Source organism: Bufo bufo, chromosome 3 (assembly GCF_905171765.1).
Source record: "Bufo bufo chromosome 3, aBufBuf1.1, whole genome shotgun sequence".
Taxonomy (NCBI): domain Eukaryota; kingdom Metazoa; phylum Chordata; class Amphibia; order Anura; family Bufonidae; genus Bufo; species Bufo bufo.
In genome coordinates this window covers 440,263,903-440,288,548 of record NC_053391.1, presented here as the reverse complement: position 1 = coordinate 440,288,548, position 24,646 = coordinate 440,263,903, and the positions used below count along the sequence as shown (strand labels likewise).

The window sequence follows — 24,646 nt, the reverse complement described above, 5'->3', positions numbered from 1 at the left end:
TGGGTCACATGCTGCACTGGCCAATCACAGCCATGCCAATAGTAGGCATGGCTGTGATGGCCTCTTGGGGCAAGTAGTATGACGCTTGTTGATTGGCTGCTTTGCAGCCTTTCAAAAAGCGCCAAGAAAGCGCCGAACATCGAACCCGGACTTTTACGGGGGTTCGCTCATCCCTAATGTTAATCCATAATTATATCACAGACAGAAGGGAGGATTTTGTGTATTTGGGTGGTAATTCCTGCCCTGTTGTTCCCACATGTGTATTGGTGATTTCCCTTTGTCCTGAGAGATAATTGAATTGCTCTTCGGGTGTCTCCAGGGCAGAGAGGAGGAAACCATGATGCATTGTGGGGACCTGCATAAATACGGGCGGGTAGCCCTCAATAAACAGTTGAGTTCAGTTCAGTTCATGTTTTTCTAACCCTTCAAAACGCAGCCTTGTCTCGTTATTGTAGGGAATAGCTGTATCACGCTGGGGATTGCTATGCTCTGCATATTCCCTGGAGGAGAGATCTTTCCCACACGGTTCTGAATGCTGGAGGTTCATTCAGGGTGGAAGGAAGACGGCGCGGCTCCAGTTAAGCTACGGCGGTTGTGGAGTCTGCGGTGGTTGTGGTGTCCAGTGCGGTGCTTGTGGTCCTCGGCGCAAGCTAGGAAGCGTCCATTAACGGAAGCGGATCCGTTACAGATGCGATGCGTGAGTTGAACGCATTGCACCCGCACTGAATAACGACCCATTCATTTCTATGGGGCTGTTCACATGAGCGGTGATTTTCACTCATCACTTGTGCGTTGCGTGAAAATCGCAGCATGCTCTATATTCTGCGTTTTTCACGCAACGCAGGCCCCATAGAAGTAAATGGGGTTGCGTGAAAATCGCAAGCATCCGCAAGCAAGTGCAGATGCGGTGCGATTTTCACGCACGGTTGCTAGGAGACGATCGGGATGGAGACCCGATCATTATTATTTTCCTTTATAACATGGTTATAAGGGAAAATAATAGCATTCTGAATACAGAATGCATAGTAAAATAGCGCTGGGGGGGTTAAAAAAAATAAAAAAATAATTTAACTCACCTTAATCCACTTGCTCGCGCTTCCGACATCTCGTCTGTCTCCTTCTTTGCTTAACAGGACCTGTGGTGAGCATTCATTGCAGCAACAGGACCTGTGATGATGTCACTCCGGTCATCACATGATCCATAACATGATCTTTTACCATGGTGATGGGTCATGTGATGGGTCATGTGATGGATCATGTGATGGATCATGTGATGACCGGAGTGACGTCACCACAGGTCCAGCGCTATTTTACTATGTATTCTGTATTCAGAATGCTATTATTTTCCCTTATAACCATGTTATAAGGGAAAATAATACAATCTACACAACCCCGATCCCAAGCCCGAACTTCTGTGAAGAAGTTCAGGTTTGGGTCCCAAACATGCGCGATTTTTCTCACGCGAGTGCAAAACGCATTACAATGTGTTGCACTCGCGCGGAAAAATTGTGCGTGTTCCCGCAACGCACCCGCACATTTTCCCGCAACACCCATCTGAAAGAGGCCTAAGTGTTAACCTTTTCTGTTAAAGGTGCCTAAGTCTCAAAACAAGTTCACTTTGACATTACAGTTCAGTACAAGTGTAAGCATTTTTTAATAGGTTTTTACATAGTCATCGTAGAAAACATATTTTAAATAAAGTAATTACTTACCCTTTATCTCCCATTATAACTCTGCCATCTTCAGAATCAGTATAATATTTTATAGAAGTGCCATTGTAAGTCCAGAACAGATCAATGGCTGTATCATATAACACTTCACACATACGTGTGATAGAAGCGCCTGTAAAAATCGTAAATGTTAGACCATTACAAGTAGTTGACACACTTAAAATCCAGCAAGGTATAGACATGCAGCAGCTAGGCATAGTCAGGGACATTTAAGTCTTATGGACAGTGAGGAGCTGTGACACTTTTTTAGACAGTTTTGGTTAATATAGACATTATCTGGCTGTCGTTTATTACTTGAAATAAACATATTTATTGTTGGCTGACAAACAATATCAGCTGCTGGAGCCAGATGCTGGTCCAGGTGAGTGTCTGCGTTTTTCATTAGTGTTGATCACGAATATTCGAATTGCAAATTTTTATCGTGAATATAGGTACTTCGAAAATTCGCTAATATTTAGAATATAGTGATATATATTCGTATTTTCGAATATTCGAGATTCTTTATTGCGAATTTTCGCAATGCAAATTTTTCAATTGCCGAGTAAAAATATGATTCCTCCCTGCTTCTTGCTTGTGGGCCAATGACTCATTGGCCCACAAGCAAGAAGCAGGGAGGAATCATAACTTTAAATGGGAAAAATTATGAATATTCTAAAAATCAATATATATCAATTTATCTAATATAGTGCTATATTCTTCTTTGTCTAATAGTTTCTCTGAAGTTCAGATTGGAAAAAAAATTCTACTATTGAAAAAAAAGATTATAGCACTATATTAGCTAAATTTGTCTATATTCGTTTTTTTTTCCGAATATTCGCTATATTGCTATATATTCTTGTTTTAGAATATTACGAATATTCGAAAAACAAATATATTCGATATAGTGCTATGACTCATTGGCCCACAAGCAAGAAGCAGGGTGGAATCATGTTTTTGCTCGGCAATTGAAAAATTTGCGGTAAAAATTTGCATTACGAAAATTACGCGTTCATTACCTTGTCGATTTTTAAAGTAAAAAAATTGTAGAATATAACAAATATTCGAATTCACGAATATTCGGCGAATATTCTACAAAATATTTGCAAAATATCGCGAATTCGAATATGACCCCTTCCACTCATCACTATTTTTCATCCGTTCTTATGTGGATAAGAACACCCTTCTGGACTACGCAACAAAATGGTTTGCCTTTGCACCACTTCTTGTTCCACCCCTTTTTGCCTCTTGAGCCAGCACCTTCTGTAAGGCACAATACTTTTTCAAGAAGCATTGCACCAATAAATTTATCAAGTGCATCACGCAGGGAGCATGTATTTTCCCCAAATGCAGTGCTGACCACCATTTCCAGATTTAGTTGGCAGGGAGACATCCAGCAGGAAATTTGCTGCTTGATGCAGATTAGCAACTGATCCGCTGTGTGGTTTCTCTCACACAGGCTCATCAGTTCTAAGACAGCATGGCAAAGCTTCAGTTTACACATATGAAAGGAGGAGTGGACGCAATGATCTGCCATTTTTCTATTGGGGATGAGAGGCTGTCCATTGAGGAGAATGTATTGGAGGTGTATCAGCGCCTTGTGTGGAAACCAGACTGACATAAACGTGGAAGCGTCCATATCACCTGCCCTCATTGCTGTAGTTACTTTGTCATAGCCACACAAAACATTGACCCAGTGGGCTGTGAAAGATATGCACTGTCCCTGCCTGTAACAACTGCTTCAGGTGTTGACGGGGATGTGCACATTTCTGCACAGTGACAATTGTGAGGAGTGGCCTATGTGAGACTTAGTGCACACAAACAGTTCCCTAAAGGCAGTGGAATCCACTAAATGGTACGGCAACAACTGCACTGCCAGCAACTTGGCAAGGTGGGAGTTCAGCTTGCACATAAGGGGATTGTTGGGTAGGTATAGTTGTTTTCTAGTCACACATTCCCATTTGAACGGGAGGAGCAGTAAATGATTATGATTACAAGGACGCTTTACTGCTTGTAGACTGGCTGCCACAAAGTAGGCTAGGAGAAGGAAGACGGCCTTTTTCCATTTCCTGGCAAGTTCTATTTTCCTACTGGATTAGGGGATTCTGCCTTATGTGCTGTAATAAAACTGTGTTGCCTATTTTTGTGTTAGAAGGAGAAAGAATCCCATATAAGGCCTCATGCACACGACCGTATTTTTTTGCGGTCCGCAAAACAGGGTTCCGTTTTCCTGTGATCCGTGACCGTTTTTTCGTCCGTGGGTCTTCCTTGATTTTTGGAGGATCCACGGACATGAAAAAAAAGTCGTTTTGGTGTCCGCCTGGCCGTGCGGAGCCAAACGGATCCGTCCTGAATTACAATGCAAGTCAATAGGGACGGATCCGTTTGACGTTGACACAATATGGTGCCATTTCAAACGGATCCGTCCCCATTGACTTTCAATGTAAAGTCTGGAGTCCCTTTTATACCATCGGATCTGAGTTTTCTCCAATCCGATGGTATATTTTAACTTGAAGCATCCCCATCACCATGGGAACGCCTCTATGTTAGAATATACTGTCGGATATGAGTTAGATCATGAAACCTCATTTCCGACAGTATATTCTAACACAGAGGCGTTCCCATGGTGATGGGGACGCTTCTAGTTAGAATATACTACAAACTGTGTACATGACTGCCCCCTGCTGCCTAGCAGCATCCGATCTCTTACAGGGGGCCGTGATCAGCACAATTAACCCCTCAGGTGCCGCACCTGAAGGGGTTAATTGTACTATCATATCCCCCTGTAAGAGATCAGGGCTGCCAGGCAGCAGGGGGCAGACCCCCCCCTCCCCAGTTTGAATATCATTGGTGGCCAGTGCGGCCCCCCCCCCCCTTCCATTGTAATAATTCGTTGGTGGCACAGTGTGCCCCCCCCGTCCCCCCTTCCTCCCTCTATTGTAATAATTCGTTGGTGGCACAGTGTGCGCCCCCCGCCCCCCCCTTCCTCCCTCTATTGTAATAATTCGTTGGTGGCACAGTGTGCGCCCCCCCCCCTTCCTCCCTCTATTGTAATAATTCGTTGGTGGCACAGTGTGCGCCCCCCATTGGCCCCCCCTTCCTCTATAGCATTAACAACATTGGTGGCCAGTGTGCGGCCTCCCATCTCCCCCCCCCCCCGATCATTGGTGGCAGCGGGTTACTAGCAATAGTACAATAGTAAAAGATTCATACTTACCTGGGAGCTGCGATGTTCGTGTCCGGCCGGGAGCTCCTCCTACTGGTAAGTGACGGTTCATTTAGCAATGCGCCGCACAGACCTGTCACTCACCAGTAGGTGGAGCTCCCGGCCGGACACGAACATCGCAGCAGCAGGTAAGTATGAATCTTCTACTATTGTACTATTGCTAAGTAACCATGGCAAGCAGGACTGTAGTAGCGTCCTGGTTGCCATGGTTACCGATCGGAGCCCCAGCGATTAAACTGGGACTCCGATCGGAACTCCGCTGCCACCAATGATGGGGGGGGGGGAGATGGGAGGCCGCACACTGGCCACCAATGTTGTTAATGCTATAGAGGGAGGGGGGGCTGATGGGGGGCGCACACTGTGCCACCAACGAATTATTACAATAGAGGGAGGGAGGGGGGGGCGCACACTGTGCCACCAACGAATTATTACAATAGAGGGAGGGGGGGGCCGCACTGGCCACCAACCTATTATTACAATAGAGGGGGGGGGGCCGCACTGGCCACCAATGATATTCAAACTGGGGAGGGGGGCAGTCTTGTACACAGTTTGTAGTGTATTCTAACTAGAAGCGTCCCCATCACCATGGGAACGCTTCTGTGTTAGAATATACTGTCGGTTCTGAGTTTTCACGAAGTGAAAACTCAGCTTTGAAAAAGCTTTTATGCAGACGGATCTTCGGATCCGTCTGTATAAAAACTAACCTACGGCCACGGATCACGGACACGGATGCCAATCTTGTGTGCATCCGTGTTCTTTCACGGACCCATTGACTTGAATGGGTCCGTGAACCGTTGGCCGTGAAAAAAATAGGACAGGTCATATTTTTTTCACGGATCACGGATGCGGCTGCAAAACGGTGCATTTTCAGATTTTTCCACGGACCCATTGAAAGTCAATGGGTCCGCGAAAAAAAAGGGAAAACGGCACAACGGCCACGGGTGCACACAACGGTCGTGTGCATGAGGCCTAAGATGTATCTGCAGCGAGCTACCAGCAGAAGCGTTTACTTCCAATTGTTTACTTTCAACTGTGATCATCAGCAGTAGTGGTCCTCCTGGATAACTTCATTGCTAAGGTAAATTCTGAAGCATCTTACTGGTTCTTTTGCTTGCTGTATGGAAGATGTTTTAACCCAGAAGAAATGTGTCTATGGAAGAATACATCCATACATGTTGCATCCAGTGCAGCATACCATATTGTTCTCTGTCGGATACATACGCATTCTGACAGAAAACACCTCTGCGTGCCTTTTTATGAAATCAGAGCCATATAGAAATATAGTATATTGCAACCATGCACCTCTGTGAGTTCCCTATTATGGCTCCCAAATTACAGATATATTATAGATGTGTGCAAGAGGCCTTATGCAACATATACCTTGTTTTGAATACAATTTTTAATAAAATATGGCTCGACAATTGTAGAAAACACAAGGGAGAATTTATCATGGGGGAAAATTTGAAGTCAGTTTTGCTTGAGTCTGCGTTGGCTTACTTTATTACATTTATCAAATGTCTCAAGTTGCTTGATAAATTTGTCTCATCCTTAAAGGGGTTTACTGGGATTTTAATATTGATGACCTATCCTGAGGACTTTTTAAAAAGCTCAATAATAACTCTAGAGTGACAAAAAGGCGCAACATTTTGCACAAATAAGTCCAAAAAGTAGCAAAAATTCTATTTCACACATTTTTAAAGAAAATAATTCTGGAGTGAGGGCATGATAAGTCAGGGCCAAAGACTTTTACTTTTTGGGTTCCCCTATTTCTTGATAGATTGTAGACGATTTTGAGCAGGACTCTCATTCTTATTGAGTGAATTATTGATTGGTTTGTAATGTCTAATTGTTAAAGTGCTGTGGAATATGTTAGTGCTATATAAATAAAGATTATTATTATTATTATACATTAATTTTTCGTTTACAACTGATGATAACTCACCTAATTCCACCTCTATGATGTTGTTTGTTGGGAATATCATAACAGGTTCAGGGTCGTCTGGTTGATCTGAAGAATAAAATATAGAAACCAGTTCAATAATGTTCATATGGATTCTCTATAAAAAAGAAAACTTCCCATGTTTCAACTGAAGAAGTATTACTGAGCTAGAAGCATATGGCAGCATACTGCCTGTCATGTGTTGGATGAGTTTGTCTTTTCAATATATGTTATGTCAGAATATTAGTCGAAAAAAAACAAAAAATTATTTCCAAAAGGAGTTATATACCACCGACACGTATATCACTCCGCTACAAAAAATATACGGGTCTCCATATAAATGACTAAATCAACACCATATTCATATCAAAATCCATATTTATTAGTACATCATTTTAAATTATCACTAAACATGATTGAAAATACACAACAATTAAAATATTAAAACACAAATTACTGGTGGACCATGATTGTAGATAGAATTTTATATATATATATATATATATATATATATAAAGTGCTAGTGCAAATATATTATGGTCAGTAAATACATTCCTCAATGCAAAGCATCTAACTAGAGAGGTGCTGTGAAATATCTATCTATCTAGATAAAGCTATCAAGACTACCCCTTGAGGAAGCAGTACGCGAAACGCGCATCGGGGAGTAGACTGGTGGTGCCTGCTTGTGGTGGAATGCTCTTTCCTGGTCAGTACAATGCCTATTATGGCCTACTATACGTGGGTCAAGTATTTTCGTTTAGTGTTGTGATTTATTCAAACATTACCCATTATTTATAGTCTCTGCTGGGATTTTTTCATATGGAGTTGATGCAGTTAGCTGTGCTATCCTGCATAGTGGTGTGAATCTTAATAACCGTTATTTCCCCTTTGATGTATTCAGTTTAAAACTTTGTTTACTTTTGTTATTTAAACGATTGTGCAATGATATGACTCACACTCACTGTTACCTTTTATCACATTGGATGTATATAGCGTGGGCAGCAATTAGGTACCTTACCTAGCTGTAGTTATCATATTTCACAGCACCTCTCTAGTTGGATGCTTTGCATTGAGCAATGTATTTACTGACCATGATATATTTGCACTAGCATTTTATATATATTATTCTATCTACAATCATGGACCACCAGTCATTTGTGTTTTAATATTTTAATTGTTGTGTATTGTCAATCATATGTAGTGATAATTTAAAATGATGTACTAATAAATATGGATTTTGATATGAATATGGTGTTGATTTAGAATATTAGGAAAAGCTTATATTACTTAGTACCACTACACAAAATGTAAAATGTCTTAAATATTACTATTTTGGCCAAATCATCTGCTTGTTATATGATTTCCTATGTTCTGTTTGCAGTGCAGATAATTATTTTTCAGAATCATACATATATTAGTAATTGGATTGGCACTGAGTTTCTGTTCACATCAAGATATTGGCATATACTATAGATATATGATAGGAGTATTCGCTGACATTTAAGCTAATGCATCTCCTATATATGCTGCTGTACAGTACCTCGTCATTGGTATACTCATCTTGGTATACTTGCTGTGGCCAACTGTATAAGAAAGCTACAGTCTGCTGCACTTTCCCATACAGTATGCTGGCGCATACCACCCTGATGGAGTCCAGATAGACACTCTTTTAGCCTCCAGGGGTGGATTGGCCACAGACCCTACAGGGAAATTTCCCAGTGGGCAGATGGCCAGGGGGCCACTCAAGCCCTCTTGATAGACGCAGGCCAGGTACATAATGATCTGATGCCCAACGGCCATAGGTGCCCCTTCTAAACTCAACTGTGATACAGTTAAATACGTAGTTGGGGCGGCAGTATTTTGTGCTGCCCTGTGGTATTTGGTTCTGCTGGGTGGTATTCTGTGCTGCACTATGGTATTGCATGCTCTGCCTACTTCTGTTGTCCTGTCTTGTCAATTTGGACCCACCTACAACATGAGGCCAGTTTAAGGTTTTTTTCCAGGGCCACTTTAAGTTTCCAATCCACCCCTGTCAGCCTCCTTTGGGTTATGGGAACTATTGCTATGCACTGGGAGCGTTTCTGGTGCATAAGCCGCACATGCTCATATACTGTCATGAGAACACTGTCTAACCCTAATTTGAAAAACAAAACCAAAGACAGAAATTATTTCTATCATTTCCATACTTATATCAGATATCCTAGTATTTGACACAAGGCACTGTACATCGTACCAATATTTGAAGGTTTAGTTGTCAATTGATCACTGCACCTACATCAGACGTCAATTATCTTTGGTAGTTATGTTAATAGATGTTTAATTTGAAGATGAATACATAACAGTTCATAGGCATAGTTACCTTCAATAATGTATTCAATGACACGGGTGATGTTATACGTTACACCATTGTACACAAACGGCACCTGACACGTGTAATTTCCAATATCTTGCTTGGACAAATTTTGGATAGTCAATTTAGTATCTGAAAGTAAGTAGCGCTTACTATCCAGATCCAGTGGCTGGCATTCCTGTACATAAAAGCAAGTTATTCACCAGAATTAAAAAGAGAAAGTCATTGATTTTATTTTCCTAAAGCATACTGTACTCTCATTATCAATGTCAGTTGAAGCAAGGAAAGATATCTAAAATGTAAAATGATAAAATATACCCATTTTTTTTAATTTAAAATATAGTAATAATCTAAATTTGACAATATGCTAGAAACATGTAAAGTGCAATTTGAATACACTTAGGAAGGCCTCATGCATACAACTGTATTTTTCTTTACTCTGGATAGCACCCTGACCCATACCATAGGACCATGCTCTCGTCCATTCCACGAATCTCACTCCAGGTCCTATTCTTGTCCATTTTTGCTGATTTAGATTTCCCCCCTTTATTAAAAAGAACCTATTACTTTAGGACCGTCATGTTCTTATTTGAAAAATAGTTAGCATCTTTGAGAAATTGAATAAAAGAACACAAAACACAGCATAGAATGAAAAAACCATATTGTTCTTCCTTCCACTCCCTGGCACATTGTATGTGGCAATGCCTGGGAACTGAGTGGAATGCAGGATCGGGAAGAGGAGAGTAACTAAGACTCTGGTCTGATGTCAGTAAAGGATACTCACAGAGGACCTGTTCATTTGCTTAATGATAAGGAATATGAATAGCCAGATGCTTATTTGTAATTCCGAATACATATCGAATTCTCAACACTTCCTATACGTTATTCAATGAAGCAGGTAACTGAAATATATTCAGTAAACCTTCCAGAATGAAAATCCATTGTGCTTTCTATTTGAAAAGCTTGTTATCCCTTCCAGTTACTTCTTCTTCATGGGTAATGATCATGCTCAAAAACTTGAAATAAGATACAGTTGCTTTATTAATGTGAAAAAAGAAAACCAGCCCTGTGTCTCAGATGGATCCAAAGATTCCCATATTCAATGCTTCATTTGCTCTGCTAAATCTATTTCAGGATGGGCACTCAGAGGGCATGTCTTTTCTCAGGGATGTGCCCTTTCCGCTACAGCTTTCTACCTATCACAGCTTGAGGGGTATGCCCTTTCTGTTGCATTTCTCTCCCTGTAACTGTCACAGCATCTAACAGTAGCTATGGCTGGTGGCAATTAAAGGATAGAGCTGAGAAGGCGACCACCTCTGGGGTGTAGACAGAAAAATAGGAAAAATAACAAACAGCAGTTGGTGCTGTAATAATATATTCTATATAATAACTAAGTGGCTATGCAAAATTTTAAATTACATGCAATTACAAAATTATTCAGATCCCGGTGCTGGTTTGAAAAATGTAGAATATTTTTCATGGGACAAACATTTTAATGGAAAAACAATACCCTACTTAGTGTAGAGAAATTGCAGCTTACAGCTTTCTAGCACATTGTCACACTGAGTATAGGTTAGTAGAGTAGCAGAGTCTAACTTACTGCCACTTACAGTACCTTAACAAAAACCAAAGAGCTTTGTACCTAGTGTGTTTTATATTTCACTACAGACTGTAACATCGTGCTCAGTGTATTTGGCAAAAAAAAAATAACTGCATGAAAACCAGTGTTTTTCATGTCCCCAAAAGGTCTCTTATAACCTTGGGGTGGGGGATACAACATTTAAAACAAATAATTAAAAACAAAATGGAATGCCAATGCTAACCCAACCAGCACCTATATTGCTGCACTTATTGACCCCAAAGCTATACTGCCAGATAGTGGCGCAAGATCCGTCACTGCTCTGGAAGTGGAAGCAGAGCCTCTGCACTTATGCCGCTATTTAGGGTGTCCATCAAATGACAGCTTTGGGACCACCCCACTGCCCGTGTAGAACTCTGCTTGATGAGACAAATTGATTCAAATGAATCAATTCACTCATTTCTAAAATACACTAATTATAAAAATGCATAAAAATAAAGACCTCATGGAGGAAAAAAAAAAAAGACACCACAATTATTGCATAACTGAACAGTCTTCAAACCTGCACTTAAAAAAATAAATAAATGCCAGGTCATTAACATAGGAATGTGGCCTGGTCTTAAACTAGTTAATTATTTAACCAGTGAATCAGGGGTTTATTTCAATCCCTCGCTCTAAAGATCTGCAAGTCCAAGTTTGCAGAACTTTTAGTCCTCTTTAGTCCCACTGTGACGGATGATTTTTAGGATATACACATTATATGAGGTTACTTGTATTACTGCATATACATCATAAAAACTTTTCTTTACTGTAAATAAAACTGGCAATATCATGCAAGTGTACAAGCAATCATTGCGGGCAAACACAAATTTGTTTAATTTAGAGGCGGCTCTTAAAATTCATGGAATGCTCACCCTATACCTCTCTTGGACTGGGATGTATGCATTGGTGGTTACGAATAAATTGTACTTATAAAATAAAAATAAACATAAATAATATTATTACCTTAAGCCATTTTGCTTGTGTTTTTCTGTCAGCATAGATACTTAGCTTTGGACAATGGATTGTATCTGATGGTCCTATGATTTTTTCAAATGTATACCTTGCGGAATAATTATAGCAGAGACCATCATCATGCTTAGTTACTTCTACTTGGCTAATCTTCTTGATGCAGTATGTTGAATTTCTGTATATAAAGAAAGACACCATGAAGAAGACAACAAAACTGATGTACCAGATACATATTTCCACCCAAAGCTAAAAGTAAAAATTAATGATGCCGTTAAAATACAAGTGACCACACAAGAAAACAAACTTTTATATGGCTAGGTCAATGGGAATAAGTGTATGGTTACTGCAGTGTGTTCATTAAAAAAGGGGTTGTCCAGTTTCGGGTGTAAACCAGAAAACCCTTGAGATCCAGCTGTAGTAAAGAACTTGTAAGTACTTGCCTGCTAGAGCCCTGCTGGGAGAACTTGAGCATGGGGTCTATTTATTCAGCTACAGCAGAGATGTCACATTACTGCTGTAGATAATCATTGGCCACAGTGGTGCACCCAATGAGGCCAATAATTGAACTGGAGCGGTTGTGCAGGATCTGTCAGGTAAGTGCTTACCAGTTCTTTACTGCAGGCAGATCTCTAGGATTGGCCAGTTTCCTTATAAAACCAGACAACCCTTTTAAACCCAAAATAGGTTCTGTCCTTAAAGGCTATGTACACCTTCGGAGGCAATTTTTTTTATGATTGCATTTTACTCATTTTGGGCAAAAAAGAAAATGTCATTGGTCTTTTGTGGCCCCATTGAAATGAATGGGTCCGCACCCATTCTGCAAAATTGGGGAGCGTATGCGGACCCAGAAATACGGTCGTGTGAATGGATCCCTAAGCTGTGAACATAGTCTCACCTGAGAATACATTGGTAGAATCCGCTATCTTGTAGCTCCGCAGGGATAAACTTTAGATATTGTTCATCCTGGTGAACTCTTGCTTGTCTGTCTGAGGTGATTTCTGTTTGTGAGTCATTTCTTACCCAGGTTACACTGAAATTATTTCTCCCAACTAAGTCCAGAAGTGGGCAAACAGCATACAGAGGCTCACCAACACTTGCATACTCGATTTCACCCTCCACTCCTTGATTGATACAGAGCTCTATAAGGTAAAACATACAGTACACGTGAACATTTCTCATGAAAATAACACAATAACAAGTATTTTTAAGGTTACGGGCTCATGCACAAGACCATATGTATTTTGCGGTCCGAAAAGAACGGATCCGCAAAAAATACGGATGACGTCCATACAGGCATTTTCAGACTCGGTGATGCCTACGATTGTTTTTTGTTGTTGTTTATTTTCATTTTCATTTTGGGGAAAAGGAGTTGATTTGAATATTTTTATTTTTTCATTTCTTTTTAATATTTTATCTAACTTTATTTAACTTGTTTTAAGCCCACAACGTGACCCCAACATGCAATCATTAGATTGCCATTTCTATTAACTAATGGAATTTAATCTATTACTGAAAAATAAAATTTGTATATTCCAATGCAGTGCCGCCAGGTGTAGGCCTACATTGGAATATACCAGTAATAGGCCTGGAAGCCTTGTACAGGCTCAGGCCTGTTACCACTAAGAATGCCTTCCCTGATCTCAGCAAATAGAAAGCATTTCAACCTGGGGAGCACATGTTCCTGGGTTTTTTAGCCCTCAGATGCCATGGTCACATTTGAGCACGGTATCTGAGGGGTTAAATGTCTGTTATTGGCATTATGGCCAATTGTAAACATTATCACCGGGTATCTGCAGTGTGAAACAGCAGGCACTCGACAGCTATGTTGCTTGCTTCACTCCAGAGAGGGCAGCATCTTTAAAGACCTGAGATCCATTGTACATATAAAGGCGGATGTCGGGGAGCTGCAGCTGAAGAATGCTGTTCACACTGAAATCCTTCAGAGAGCTTGCCTGACTCTGTCTCCTCTCCTGAACAATCTTGGTAAGCTCATATGTGACCAAAGTTGAATTAATTTATATTAACCACATATTCATTGCAAACATGGGGCCCAGCTGAAATAGCTGACATCGCAATTCAATTGAATTTAAAGAGGACCTTTCACCGATTATGACAATGTGAACTAAGTATACAGATATGTAGAGCGGCGCCTGGGGATCTCACTGCACTTACTATTATCCCTGGGCGCCGCTCCGTTCTCCCGCTATGCCCTCCGGTATCTTCGGTCACAAAGTTATGGTAGGCGGAGTCTGCCCTTGTTCTGCTGTAGCGCTGGCCAATCGCATTGCAGAGCTCACAGCCTGGGAGGTTATTTTCTCCCAGGCTGTGAGCTCTGCAATGCGATTGGCCAGCGCTACAGCAGAACAAGGGCAGACTCCGCCTACCATATCTTAGTGACTGAAATCTCCGCCTACCATAACTTACTGAGCGAAGATACCGGAGCACATAACGGGAGAACGGAGCGGCGCCCAGGGATAATAGTAAGTGAAGTGAGTTCCCCGGTAGCCGTTCTCCATGTATGTATACTTAGTTCACATTGTCATAATCGGTGAAAGGTCCTCTTTAAACAAGAGTGAAAAAAATCCTTAAAGGGGTTATCCCATGATTAATGTAAAAAATGAAAATCAGACATCATATATTACATGGCGGTCTCTTTCTAACAAAGCTAGAACCAGCCCTGGACCTCACATGGATCCTGAGATTTCCCCATTCATTACTCTGCTAGATTTATATCAAGCTGACAGCTCAAGGGGAGTGTCTTTTCTGTGCAGCCAAATGGGCGTGTCCATGCTCTCCCTATCACAGCTCAGGAGGCAGCTGAAGGAGGAAACTGAGCATGTGCAGCCATCTCAGTGACCAGGACAGAGAAATAAGAAAAAGAACAAACAGCAGGTGGCTCTATACAGATACATTTTATGGTATAACTCATTTTATGCTAAATCTTTAATTACATGCAATTACAAAAGTATTCAGATCCAGGAGCTGGTTTGAAAACTGTAGAATATTTTTCATGGGACAACCCCTTTAATAGAAATTACGTGGATTTTCTTAAAATCTATCAGAACTCCTTGAAGTAACCATTTGGTCACCCTTACATACAAATCTGATTTATTTGGGCCCTTGAGACATAGAGCCACAATGAGCCCCTTTAGTTAAATATATCTTCCTCTCAATTTTACTAAAGTATGAAAAAACCTCTCTTCTTGCTGGAAAATGTGGTTGCTGTACTTGAAGAGAAGTTTTTTAAGTTTTTGATTTCCCAAATTCATAGCCATAGACCAACACAATTTTTAAAACATTTCAAGAGAAAACAAGATCTTGTTTTTCACAAGATGAACTTTCAAGTACCATTTTGCCATATACGTGTTTAATTTATAACAATTTTTAGGGGTTAAATGCATTTTTCTTAAGACCAATTACTTACAGTGGGATGCGAAAGTTTGGGCAACCTTGTTAATCGTAATGATTTTCCTGTATAAATCGTTGGTTGTTAAGATAAAAAATGTCAGTTAAATATATCATATAAGAGATACGCACAGTGATATTTGAGAAGTGAAATGAAGTTTATTGGATTTACAGAAAGTGTGCTATAATTGTTTAAACAAAATTAGGCAGGTGCATAAATTTGGGCACTGTTGTCATTTTATTGATTCCAAAACCTTTAGAACTAATTATTGGAACTCAAATTGGCTTGGTAAGCTCAGTGACCCCTGACCTACATACACAGGTGAATCCAGTTAGGAGAAAGAGTATTTAAGGGAGTCAATTGTAAGTTTCCCTCCTCTTTTAATTTTCTCTGAAGAGTAGCAACATGGGGGTCTCAAAATAACTCTCAAATGACCTGAAGACAAAGATTGTTCACCATCATGGTTTAGGGGAAGGATACAGAAAGCTGTCTCAGAGATTTCAGCTGTCTGTTTCCACAGTTAGGAACATATTGAGGAAATGGAAGACCACAGGCTCAGTTCAAGTTAAGGCTCGAAGTGGCAGACCAAGAAAAATCTCGGATAGACAGAAGCGACGAATGGTGAGAACAGTCAGAGTCAACCCACAGACCAGCACCAAAGACCTACAACATCATCTTGCTGCAGATGGAGTCACTGTGCATCGTTCAACCATTCGGCGCACTTTACACAAGGAGATGCTGTATGCGAGAGTGATGCAGAGGAAGCCTTTTCTCCGCCCACAGCACAAAAAGTGCCGCTTGAGGTGGGATAAAGCACATTTGGACAAGTCAGCTTCATTTTGGAATAAGGTGCTGTGGACTGATGAAACTAAAATATAGTTATTTGGCCATAACAAGGGGCGTTATGCATGGAGGAAAAAGAACACAGCATTCCTAGAAAAACACCTGCTACCTACAGTAAAATATGGTGGTGGTTCCATCATGCTGTGGGGCTGTGTGGCCAGTGCAGGGACTGGGAATCTTGTCAAAGTTGAGGGACGCATGGATTCCACTCAGTATCAACAGATTCTGGAGACCAATGTCCAGGAATCAGTGACAAAGCTGAAGCTGCACCGGGGCTGGATCTTTCAACAAGACAACGACCCTAAACACTGCTCAAAATCCACTAAGGCATTTATGCAGAGGAACAAGTACAACGTTCTGGAATGGCCATCTCAGTCCCCAGACCTGAATATAATTGAAAATCTGTGGTGTGACTTAAAGAGAGCTGTCCATGCTCGGAAGCCATCAAACCTGAATGAACTAAAGATGTTTTGTAAAGAGGAATGGTCCAAAATACCTTCAACCAGAATCCAGACTCTCATTGGAACCTACAGGAAGCGTTTAGAGGCTGTAATTTCTGCAAAAGGAGGATCTACTAAATATTGATTTAATTTATTTTTTGTGGTGCCCAAATTTATGCACCTGCCTAATTTTGTTTAAACAATTATAGCACACTTTCTGTAAATCCAATAAACTTCATTTCACTTCTCCAATATCACTGTGTGTGTCTCCTATATGATATATTTAACTGACATTTTGTATCGTAACAACCAACGATTTATACAGGAAAATCATGACGATTAACAAGGTTTCCCAAACTTTCGCATCCCACTGTATTTATCACTATAAACAATGTGGTCACTGAATTGTGCACGTTTTTATGATTATGTTGATTATGTTGATACCATAACGTCTCTTATTTACTGTTTTGTGATTATTTTTCATGGCTAAACATATTTTAATATAAAGCCTGTGAAACAAGGAAATCAAACTATGGTAGTAAAATTTGTTTTACTAGCGTTTTTGCTGAATCAGGCAGAGCTCAGTAAAAATGCTTCCTTTACTGATAATACAACCATCTGCATCCATTATGAACGGATCAGGTTGTATTATCTTTAACATAGCCAAGACGGAGAAAGCCGATGGCAGACACCTCTAGTGGTAGAACAGAAGGATTGGGGTTTAAAATACACAGAGCCTGATCCTTCTCTAATGTGTATGGGAGATGAGGACAGGGGAGAGAGTCAGGAGCTCTCTATACACATTAGTGTCCTGCCAAAAATAACACAGATTTGGCAGACAAATGTGTATGGATTCAGGGTAACCAGGTTGCATAAATGGTAGAATAGTCATTGTCCTCACTTCTCTTCTTCTAATGCTTTAAATAATTTACAGTTTATTATTTTACAGTTTATTAAAAATTATAGAAAATGGTCTAATATAATATGTGTAATGCACTTTATTTTTTTTTAGCTTTAATGTGAAATAGCGCTTTAGAATCTGTACACCATACAGTGCTGTGCATGGGAGTACGTACTCCCTGCATCCATACTGTAAGCGTTGTACAGGCTTGAGCGCCATAGCACAGCGCTGCTCACTAGTGTTGAACGCAACAATTCGATTAGCGAATTTTAATCTCGAATATCAGCACTTCGCTAATTCACGAATATAGTGCTATATATTCACTAATTCGAATATAAATTTATTCATTTTTTTTTTTTTTTAAGTTCTTCCCACTTCCCAAAAGCAGTTCTTCTTATATGTCCGGGGGACTCCGTGCTCCTTGCCCGCTCCAGTTAGTGCCCGTTGGCGCGTCTGACGAGTGCCGACTTCCCGTGCGCATGGAGCGTCCCCATCACCATGGGAACGCCTCCATGCTAGAATGTACTGTCGCATGTGAGAATCACGGTCATCTAGACCACACTCAAAGTTGGATGTGCAATGCGAGTAAAATTACGCATTGAGCATCCAACTTAATTTTGTGTATTGGCAACGTTCCTAATGATTGGCTTGTTAGAATTAACGAATATAGAGAATATAGCGCTATATTCGTAATCGTTATATTCATTAATTCTAGCAAGCCAACCATTAGGAACGTTGCTTATACACAGAACTAAGTTGGATGCGCAATGCGAGAATATTACTATGCCTATTTTTTGCAATAAATAGAATAATGACTCAGTATTCTATTTATTGCAAAAAATAGGCAAAGTAATATTCTCGCATTGCGAATCCAACTTAGAGCTGTCCATAGGCAACTTTCCTATTGGCTTGCTAGAATTAACGACTATAGAGAATATAGCGCTATATTCGTTATCTTTCGTTAATTCTACATAGCCAACCAATAGGAAAGTTGCCTTATACAGTTAAGCTTGCAATACGCGAATAATTAAATTGCATATTATTCGCGATAAATAGAATAATGACGAATATTTGATTTCGACGAATATAAGACGAATATTCAATCGAATATTCGCGAAATATCGCGAAAATCAAATATGGCACCTCCCGCTCATCACTACTGCTCACTAAAGCCTGTCATACAAGTGCTATATCAGGCTTTAGCAGAGCGGGCAAGGCAGGAGATCAATGTCTTATGTCAGCTCCTGTCCTGCCCTGCGCTCGCTTTGCTCAGCTACAGATGTAGCATCGCTAGCGAACACAGTAGAATCGCGAGAGGGCATAGCGATATCCTGTTTCATTAACTTGCAAAGCGCGTAAAAAGAGTAGTGGGAAAATTCAGGGTGCAATTTGGGTTTGTGAACAGCAGATGGCGCATGGCGCCCTACTTACTGCAATCTTTTAGTTTTACAGGATCTGGCAATCCAATGCATTGTTTTTATATGTTTTTCCCTAATTTTGTTCCAATGTATCAGTTGCCAAGGACTGGATTTGACCTCCAGGCCACGCTCCCTCCATTCTTACTATGCCAACTGCTCATCCCCTTGCACAATCAAAAATTATATCTCCATTACCACAAGGACAAGGACACAAGGAAACATTCAGCCACTATAGGAACATAGCTAATAAATATGTAACACCCCAGAGTTGTGTCACTACACGCCTCTACTCCGCTACTATCTCCTAAGAGCCTTTATACTGTCATCAGATATAATTTACATTATGTCTTCCACAAATGTACATATAAATCCATGTTAAATGCAATTGTTCCTGTAATTTGCCTGGTTACCAGTAGGTGGCAGCAACACATTGGCAGTTGGCTGAGCTGGAATGGATTATTCCAGCTTAGCTCCCCCTCTATGGAGAGGTGGGCTGGTCCCACATCCTGCAGCATGGGTGGAGAAGGAAGTTAGAGGAGTGTAGCCCACCCCCTGCTAGGGGTAGGGTGTGGGTGTGGGTGTGGAGTTGCCCCTGTATAGGAAAGACAGCAAGGACCTAGTCTCGACTGAGACTTGGCCATATACCCAGCTTGAGCACCTTCAGCTCAGCTGGATGAGGAAAGCAGAAAACTACAGACAACCTCCAGAGTTCCAGGAAGAAAGCATCCCCTGAGAATCCGTCTGTGAAATAAGTCCAGTGCCTAGGAGAAGCCAATTCCTCCTTAGCTAGTCTGTCCCCAAACAGCAGAAGGTACCAGATAAGTGCTGAGGCTAATCCTGCCACAGTTATAGAGCTACCAAGCAGATGTTTTATCCTGCATGCTACACATTTAAAACAGAAGTACTCATTCCTGCCAAAGATTGCCAAAACCTGCTGGGACCAAGAGACCAAAGCTGTATACTGTTTGGATACAAGTTATTTCAAGTAAATCAACGTTGGAACTTCATCTAAAGGTCTGGACATCATTTATTCTGCAGAGTTCCTCTATTACTCCTACTATCACTACACTCAAATTTATTGCAAGTGAGCCAGGAGCCAGGAGTCCGGCCGTACCCAGGTAGGAGACATTGTGACAAAGCTACCAGAAAGCTATAGAGACATTATATGCCATTACCCCACTCTGGCATTCCTAACTTGCGTTGGAAGGGCCCTGGGATAGTACCCTGCGCACGCTTCAATTGGCGTCACGACAAATATAGGATATAATATCCACCTGATCCTGCCACTGCATTAAGGTGGCGTCAGCTAACCCGTTCCTGGTAACTGCAAAAGTGCTGTCACGAACAGGATTTACCTTTGTGCCAAAGTTTGCGCATTGTTTTATTCCCTTTCTCAGGTTATTTGAGAGCCTCATGGAACTATGGTTCTCACTTTTGCTGCTATTTTATGTGTTTTTATATAATATTTCATAACGTGCCTTGGATTACAAATATACCTCCTATTGGATTACAATTAACTCTATTGTTTTCCATGGATTACAAGTGACTTTGGTTTGCTTCCAGAGGATTCTAATTGTAAAGCACTTAAAGAAAAAGGACTCGTCATGTTTGAGCGTATTATGATAATATTGATTGCACTGATATTTGCATAATGTTTTTGCACTAATTTTATTTCCATGTTTACAGGTTATGCAACGTTTAAGTACTTATGCCCATTGTGTGCAATCTTCTCCAGGTGCCGCAATGTGAATCTATGCACTTTTTGTGAAATTGCACTTATTATTGCACTTAGCCAGATCAGTAGCACCTTTCTTTTGTGTCACTTTGCTTTACAGCTCTGTGCTCCTTAAACGGACTGCCTCTGGACGCTTAATACTAATGGCCTCTTCCTGGTGTCATAACCCGGGTACCCAGGTAGGACAAGTGGTAAGTCCCAGGCAGGTCCAGCAACTACAAGGGTAAACCCGCTGCTTCGGGAATGGCTAGGGGAGTAATATACCCCTCCTTCCTGTTTGTTATATGTGCCGGGATTGGTAATGAAACTATTAAACCCCCATCCTGTGATGTCTTCCATGAGTTTTATGGGATTATTATACCCTCCTCCTGTGACTGCCAGAAGTGTTTGGAGAAGCAGATACTTCCCTCTTCTGTGCCTTTGCCTAAGGTATGGCGCCTCCACCTTAGAGCCATTTTTGCTACCCATAGTCACCATAGTGATCATGCTATAAGCCTTAATTTACGACTTTGGTGCAGGGAAGGGAATATAGGATAAAGCAACGCTTCCATTTGCGGGCATTTCATTACACAATGGTGGGATTACAGAGTAAAGACACCCCCATGCTTTCTTTGGTATTAGGATTAGAGTTGAGCGAACACCTGGATGTTCGGGTTCGAGAAGTTCGGCCGAACTTCCCGGAAATGTTCGGGTTCGGGATACGAACCCGACTCGAACTTCGTCCCGAACCCGAACCCCATTGAAGTCAATGGGGACCCGAACTTTTGGGCACTAAAAAGGCTGTAAAACAGCCCAGGAAAAAGCTAGAGGGCTGCAAAAGGCAGCAACATGTAGGTAAATCCCCTGCAAACAAATGTGGATAGGGAAATGAATTTAAAAAAAAATACAAAAAATAAAAATGACCCAATATCAATTGGACAGAGGTCCCATAGCAGAGAATCTGGCTTCACGTCAGCAGAGAATCAGTCTCTTCATGGCATAGCAAAGAATCTGGCTTCCTGTCAGCACAGAATCTGTCTCTTCATGCCATAGCAGAGAATCTGGCTTCATGTCAGCACAGAATCAGTCTTCATGTCATAGCAGAGAATCAGGCTTCACGTCACCCACCACTGGAACAGGCCACTGTCACACATTTAGGCCCAGGCACCCAGGCAGAGGAGAGAGGTCCCGTAACAGAGAATCTGGCCTTATGTCAGCGCAGAATCAGTCTTCATGTCATAGCAGAGAATCAGGCTTCACGTCACCCACCACTGGAACAGGCCACTGTCACACATTTAGGCCCAGGCAGAGGAGAGAGGTCCCGTAACAGAGAATCTGGCCTTATGTCAGCACAGAATCTGTCTTCATGTCATAGCAGAGAATCAGGCATCACGTCACCCACCACTGGAACAGGCCACTGTCACATATTTAGGCCCAGGCACCAAGTCAGTGGTGTAGTACAGTCGATATGAACCACATGAAGTTTCACCAAATATCCAGTCTGCAGGTTTGCAATAGGGTCATACCAATATACAGGAGCTGCAGCAATGATCACTTGTTAAATATAGTTCCATATATTCATAAGCTGTTAGCAGAGAGTCAGGACATGCTAAATAAACCTCTTCAAATGTGCTATTAGATAACAGAAAAGTTTTAACAGACAGAGTCTTTACAGTGGACTCTTCCAGAAAGCCCACTGTGTATTCCGCTACTTGGTTTGGTCTCCTCAGTGCAGACATTTACTGTGAAGGAGGTAGGATCTCTGTCTAAGTTCTCTAAAGCTAAAGTTCATTTATCTATTGTAAAAAGTTATAATATATACCCATAATAGTTCTGTAGAATGTAAAGAGGTGACTGTATGTTTTTTAGCAGCCTTTAAACCCTGCAGCACATGCTAGGCTGAGTAGATGATGTACAGTTAGAGAGCCATGTGTTCTTCCTAAAATGGCTGCAAGACATGCTGTATTCCAGGTCACCCTGCTGCAATATCTTTGTAAATGATTTTCTCTTGTTCATTTTTCTGTATGCTTTGTTATATCCTGTAACATGTATGTGGGAATGTAATATAATGACTGCCTGTTATGATATAGGTGGGCTGGTGACCTGGCTGTATACCACATAGTGGCAGTGTTTCCCTGTTGTATTACAGGCTCCAGCCAAGTGCACTCCACCTCAATAAAGCTTTAAACCACAGAAGACCTGAGTGTCGTCCCTTAGAGTCCACTTAGAGTTTATGCCTGGAGGAGCTGGTGACCGAGTGAGTGTGAAAGCTGGAGGTGTCGCAGATGGTGCAAGGAAAAGAGGGTTACATTTGGTGCCGTGACTTGGATGTCATCATTCTGCTCAAAGTGACCAGTGAAGATACCTAAAGTCACCAGTGTGCGAGTTCTGAGGTGATTGTGCCACGGCGGAGCTGCTAGGCGGCAGATTGACCTTATTAGCGGTTTATATCCTCTCAGGAATAGAAGATGAGTGGACGAGCCAGAGCCCGCGGAAGAGCACGTGCCAGGGGGCAGCCCAGCCAAGGACAGCCTGGACAGGAGCAAGAGGCTCAAGAACCTAGACGCATTGAAAGACCCCAGCAGCCACCAGCCGAGCCTTTGCTTGTGGGAAGAGGGCGCCAGAGAGGCCCGCCAGTAGTGGAGAGACCTCCGACTGATGTTCTGCAGCTTTCAGCTGGATTTCAGGACATATCCCTCGGAGAACGGGGTGGCCGCAGGCGTGACTTCCATGACCTTGGAGTGAACACCCGGCAGACCATTGAATAGAAATGTGAGACCAGTTTTTTTTTGCACTGTGTGACAGGTTAAGGTTTAATCTCAGAATCAGACTTCTATCTGCACGGTAGCGTGTGTCTTAGGTTTTTCTGAATGACACTATCAGTACATTCAATGTAAGATATCCTTTTTGGGATAGATTTCAAGTAGGCCTCAAATACCAGAAACTAGTTATTTTGAGAATAGCAAATTTGGGAATAGTTTTTCAACCCAGAAAAAAAATAGGGCTTTTACGGTCGCTACAAATAACTTGACCAGATTAAACAGTACAGATTTGCTTGAATAGAAATGTGAGACCTGTTTTTTTTTTTGCACTGTGTGACAGGTTAAGGTTTAATCTCAGAATCAGACTTCTATCTGCACGGTAGCGTGTGTCTTAGGTTTTTCTGAATGACACTATCAGTACCTTCAATGTAAGATATCCTTTTTGGGATAGATTTCAAGTAGGCCTCAAATACCAGAAACTAGTTATTTTGAGAATGGCAAATTTGGGAATGGTTTTTCAACCCAGAACAAAAAAGTGTGCTTTTACGGTCACTACAAATAACTTGACCAGCTAAAACAGTGCAGATTTGGTTGAATAGAGATGTGAGACCTGTTTTTTTTTTTTGCGCTGTGTGACAGGTATAGGTTTAATCACAGAATCAGACTTCTATCAGCACGCTAGCGTGTGTCTTAGGTTTTTCTGAATGACACTATCAGTACCTTCAATGTAAGATATTCTTTTTGGAATAGATTTCAAGTAGGCCTCAAAATACCAGAAACTAGTTATTTTGAGAATGGCAAATTTGGGAATGCTTTTTCAACCCAGAACAAAAAGTCTGCTTTTACGGTCACTACAAATAACTTGACCAGCTAAAACTGTGCAGATTTGGTTGAATAGAGATGTGAGACCTGTTTTTTTTTGCGCTGTGTGACAGGTATAGGTTTAATCACAGAATGACACTTCTATCAGCACGCTAGCGTGTGTCTTAGGTTTTTCTGAATGACACTATCAATACCTTCAATGTAAGATTTTCTTTTTGGGATAGATTTCAAGTAGGCCTCAAATACCACAAACTAGTTATTTTGAGAATAGCAAATTTGGGAATGCTTTTTCAACCCAGAACAAAAAGTCTGCTTTTACGGTCACTACAAATAACTTGACCAGCTAAAACTGTGCAGATTTGGTTGAATAGAGATGTGAGACCTGTTTTTTTTTGCGCTGTGTGACAGGTATAGGTTTAATCACAGAATGACACTTCTATCAGCACGCTAGCGTGTGTCTTAGGTTTTTCTGAATGACACTATCAATACCTTCAATGTAAGATTTTCTTTATGGGATAGATTTCAAGTA

At 41.2% G+C, this 24,646-nt stretch overlaps 1 protein-coding gene across 4 annotated transcripts in view; it reads right to left on the bottom strand.

The window, feature by feature from the left end:
* LOC120995680 (interleukin-1 receptor type 1-like) overlaps positions 1 to 24,646 on the bottom strand; it is an 88,546-nt gene that overhangs the window by 38,341 nt on the left and 25,559 nt on the right. For all 4 annotated transcript variants that reach the window (XM_040425036.1, XM_040425035.1, XM_040425033.1 and 1 more), the window contains 5 exons: positions 12,707 to 12,950; positions 11,806 to 11,986; positions 9,231 to 9,399; positions 6,875 to 6,940; positions 1,713 to 1,842 (listed from right to left, as the gene is read on the bottom strand). In XM_040425036.1, coding sequence (XP_040280970.1) covers positions 1,713 to 1,842; positions 6,875 to 6,940; positions 9,231 to 9,399; positions 11,806 to 11,986; positions 12,707 to 12,950 — 790 coding nt within the window. The remainder of the gene's footprint in view (positions 1 to 1,712; positions 1,843 to 6,874; positions 6,941 to 9,230; positions 9,400 to 11,805; positions 11,987 to 12,706; positions 12,951 to 24,646) is intronic.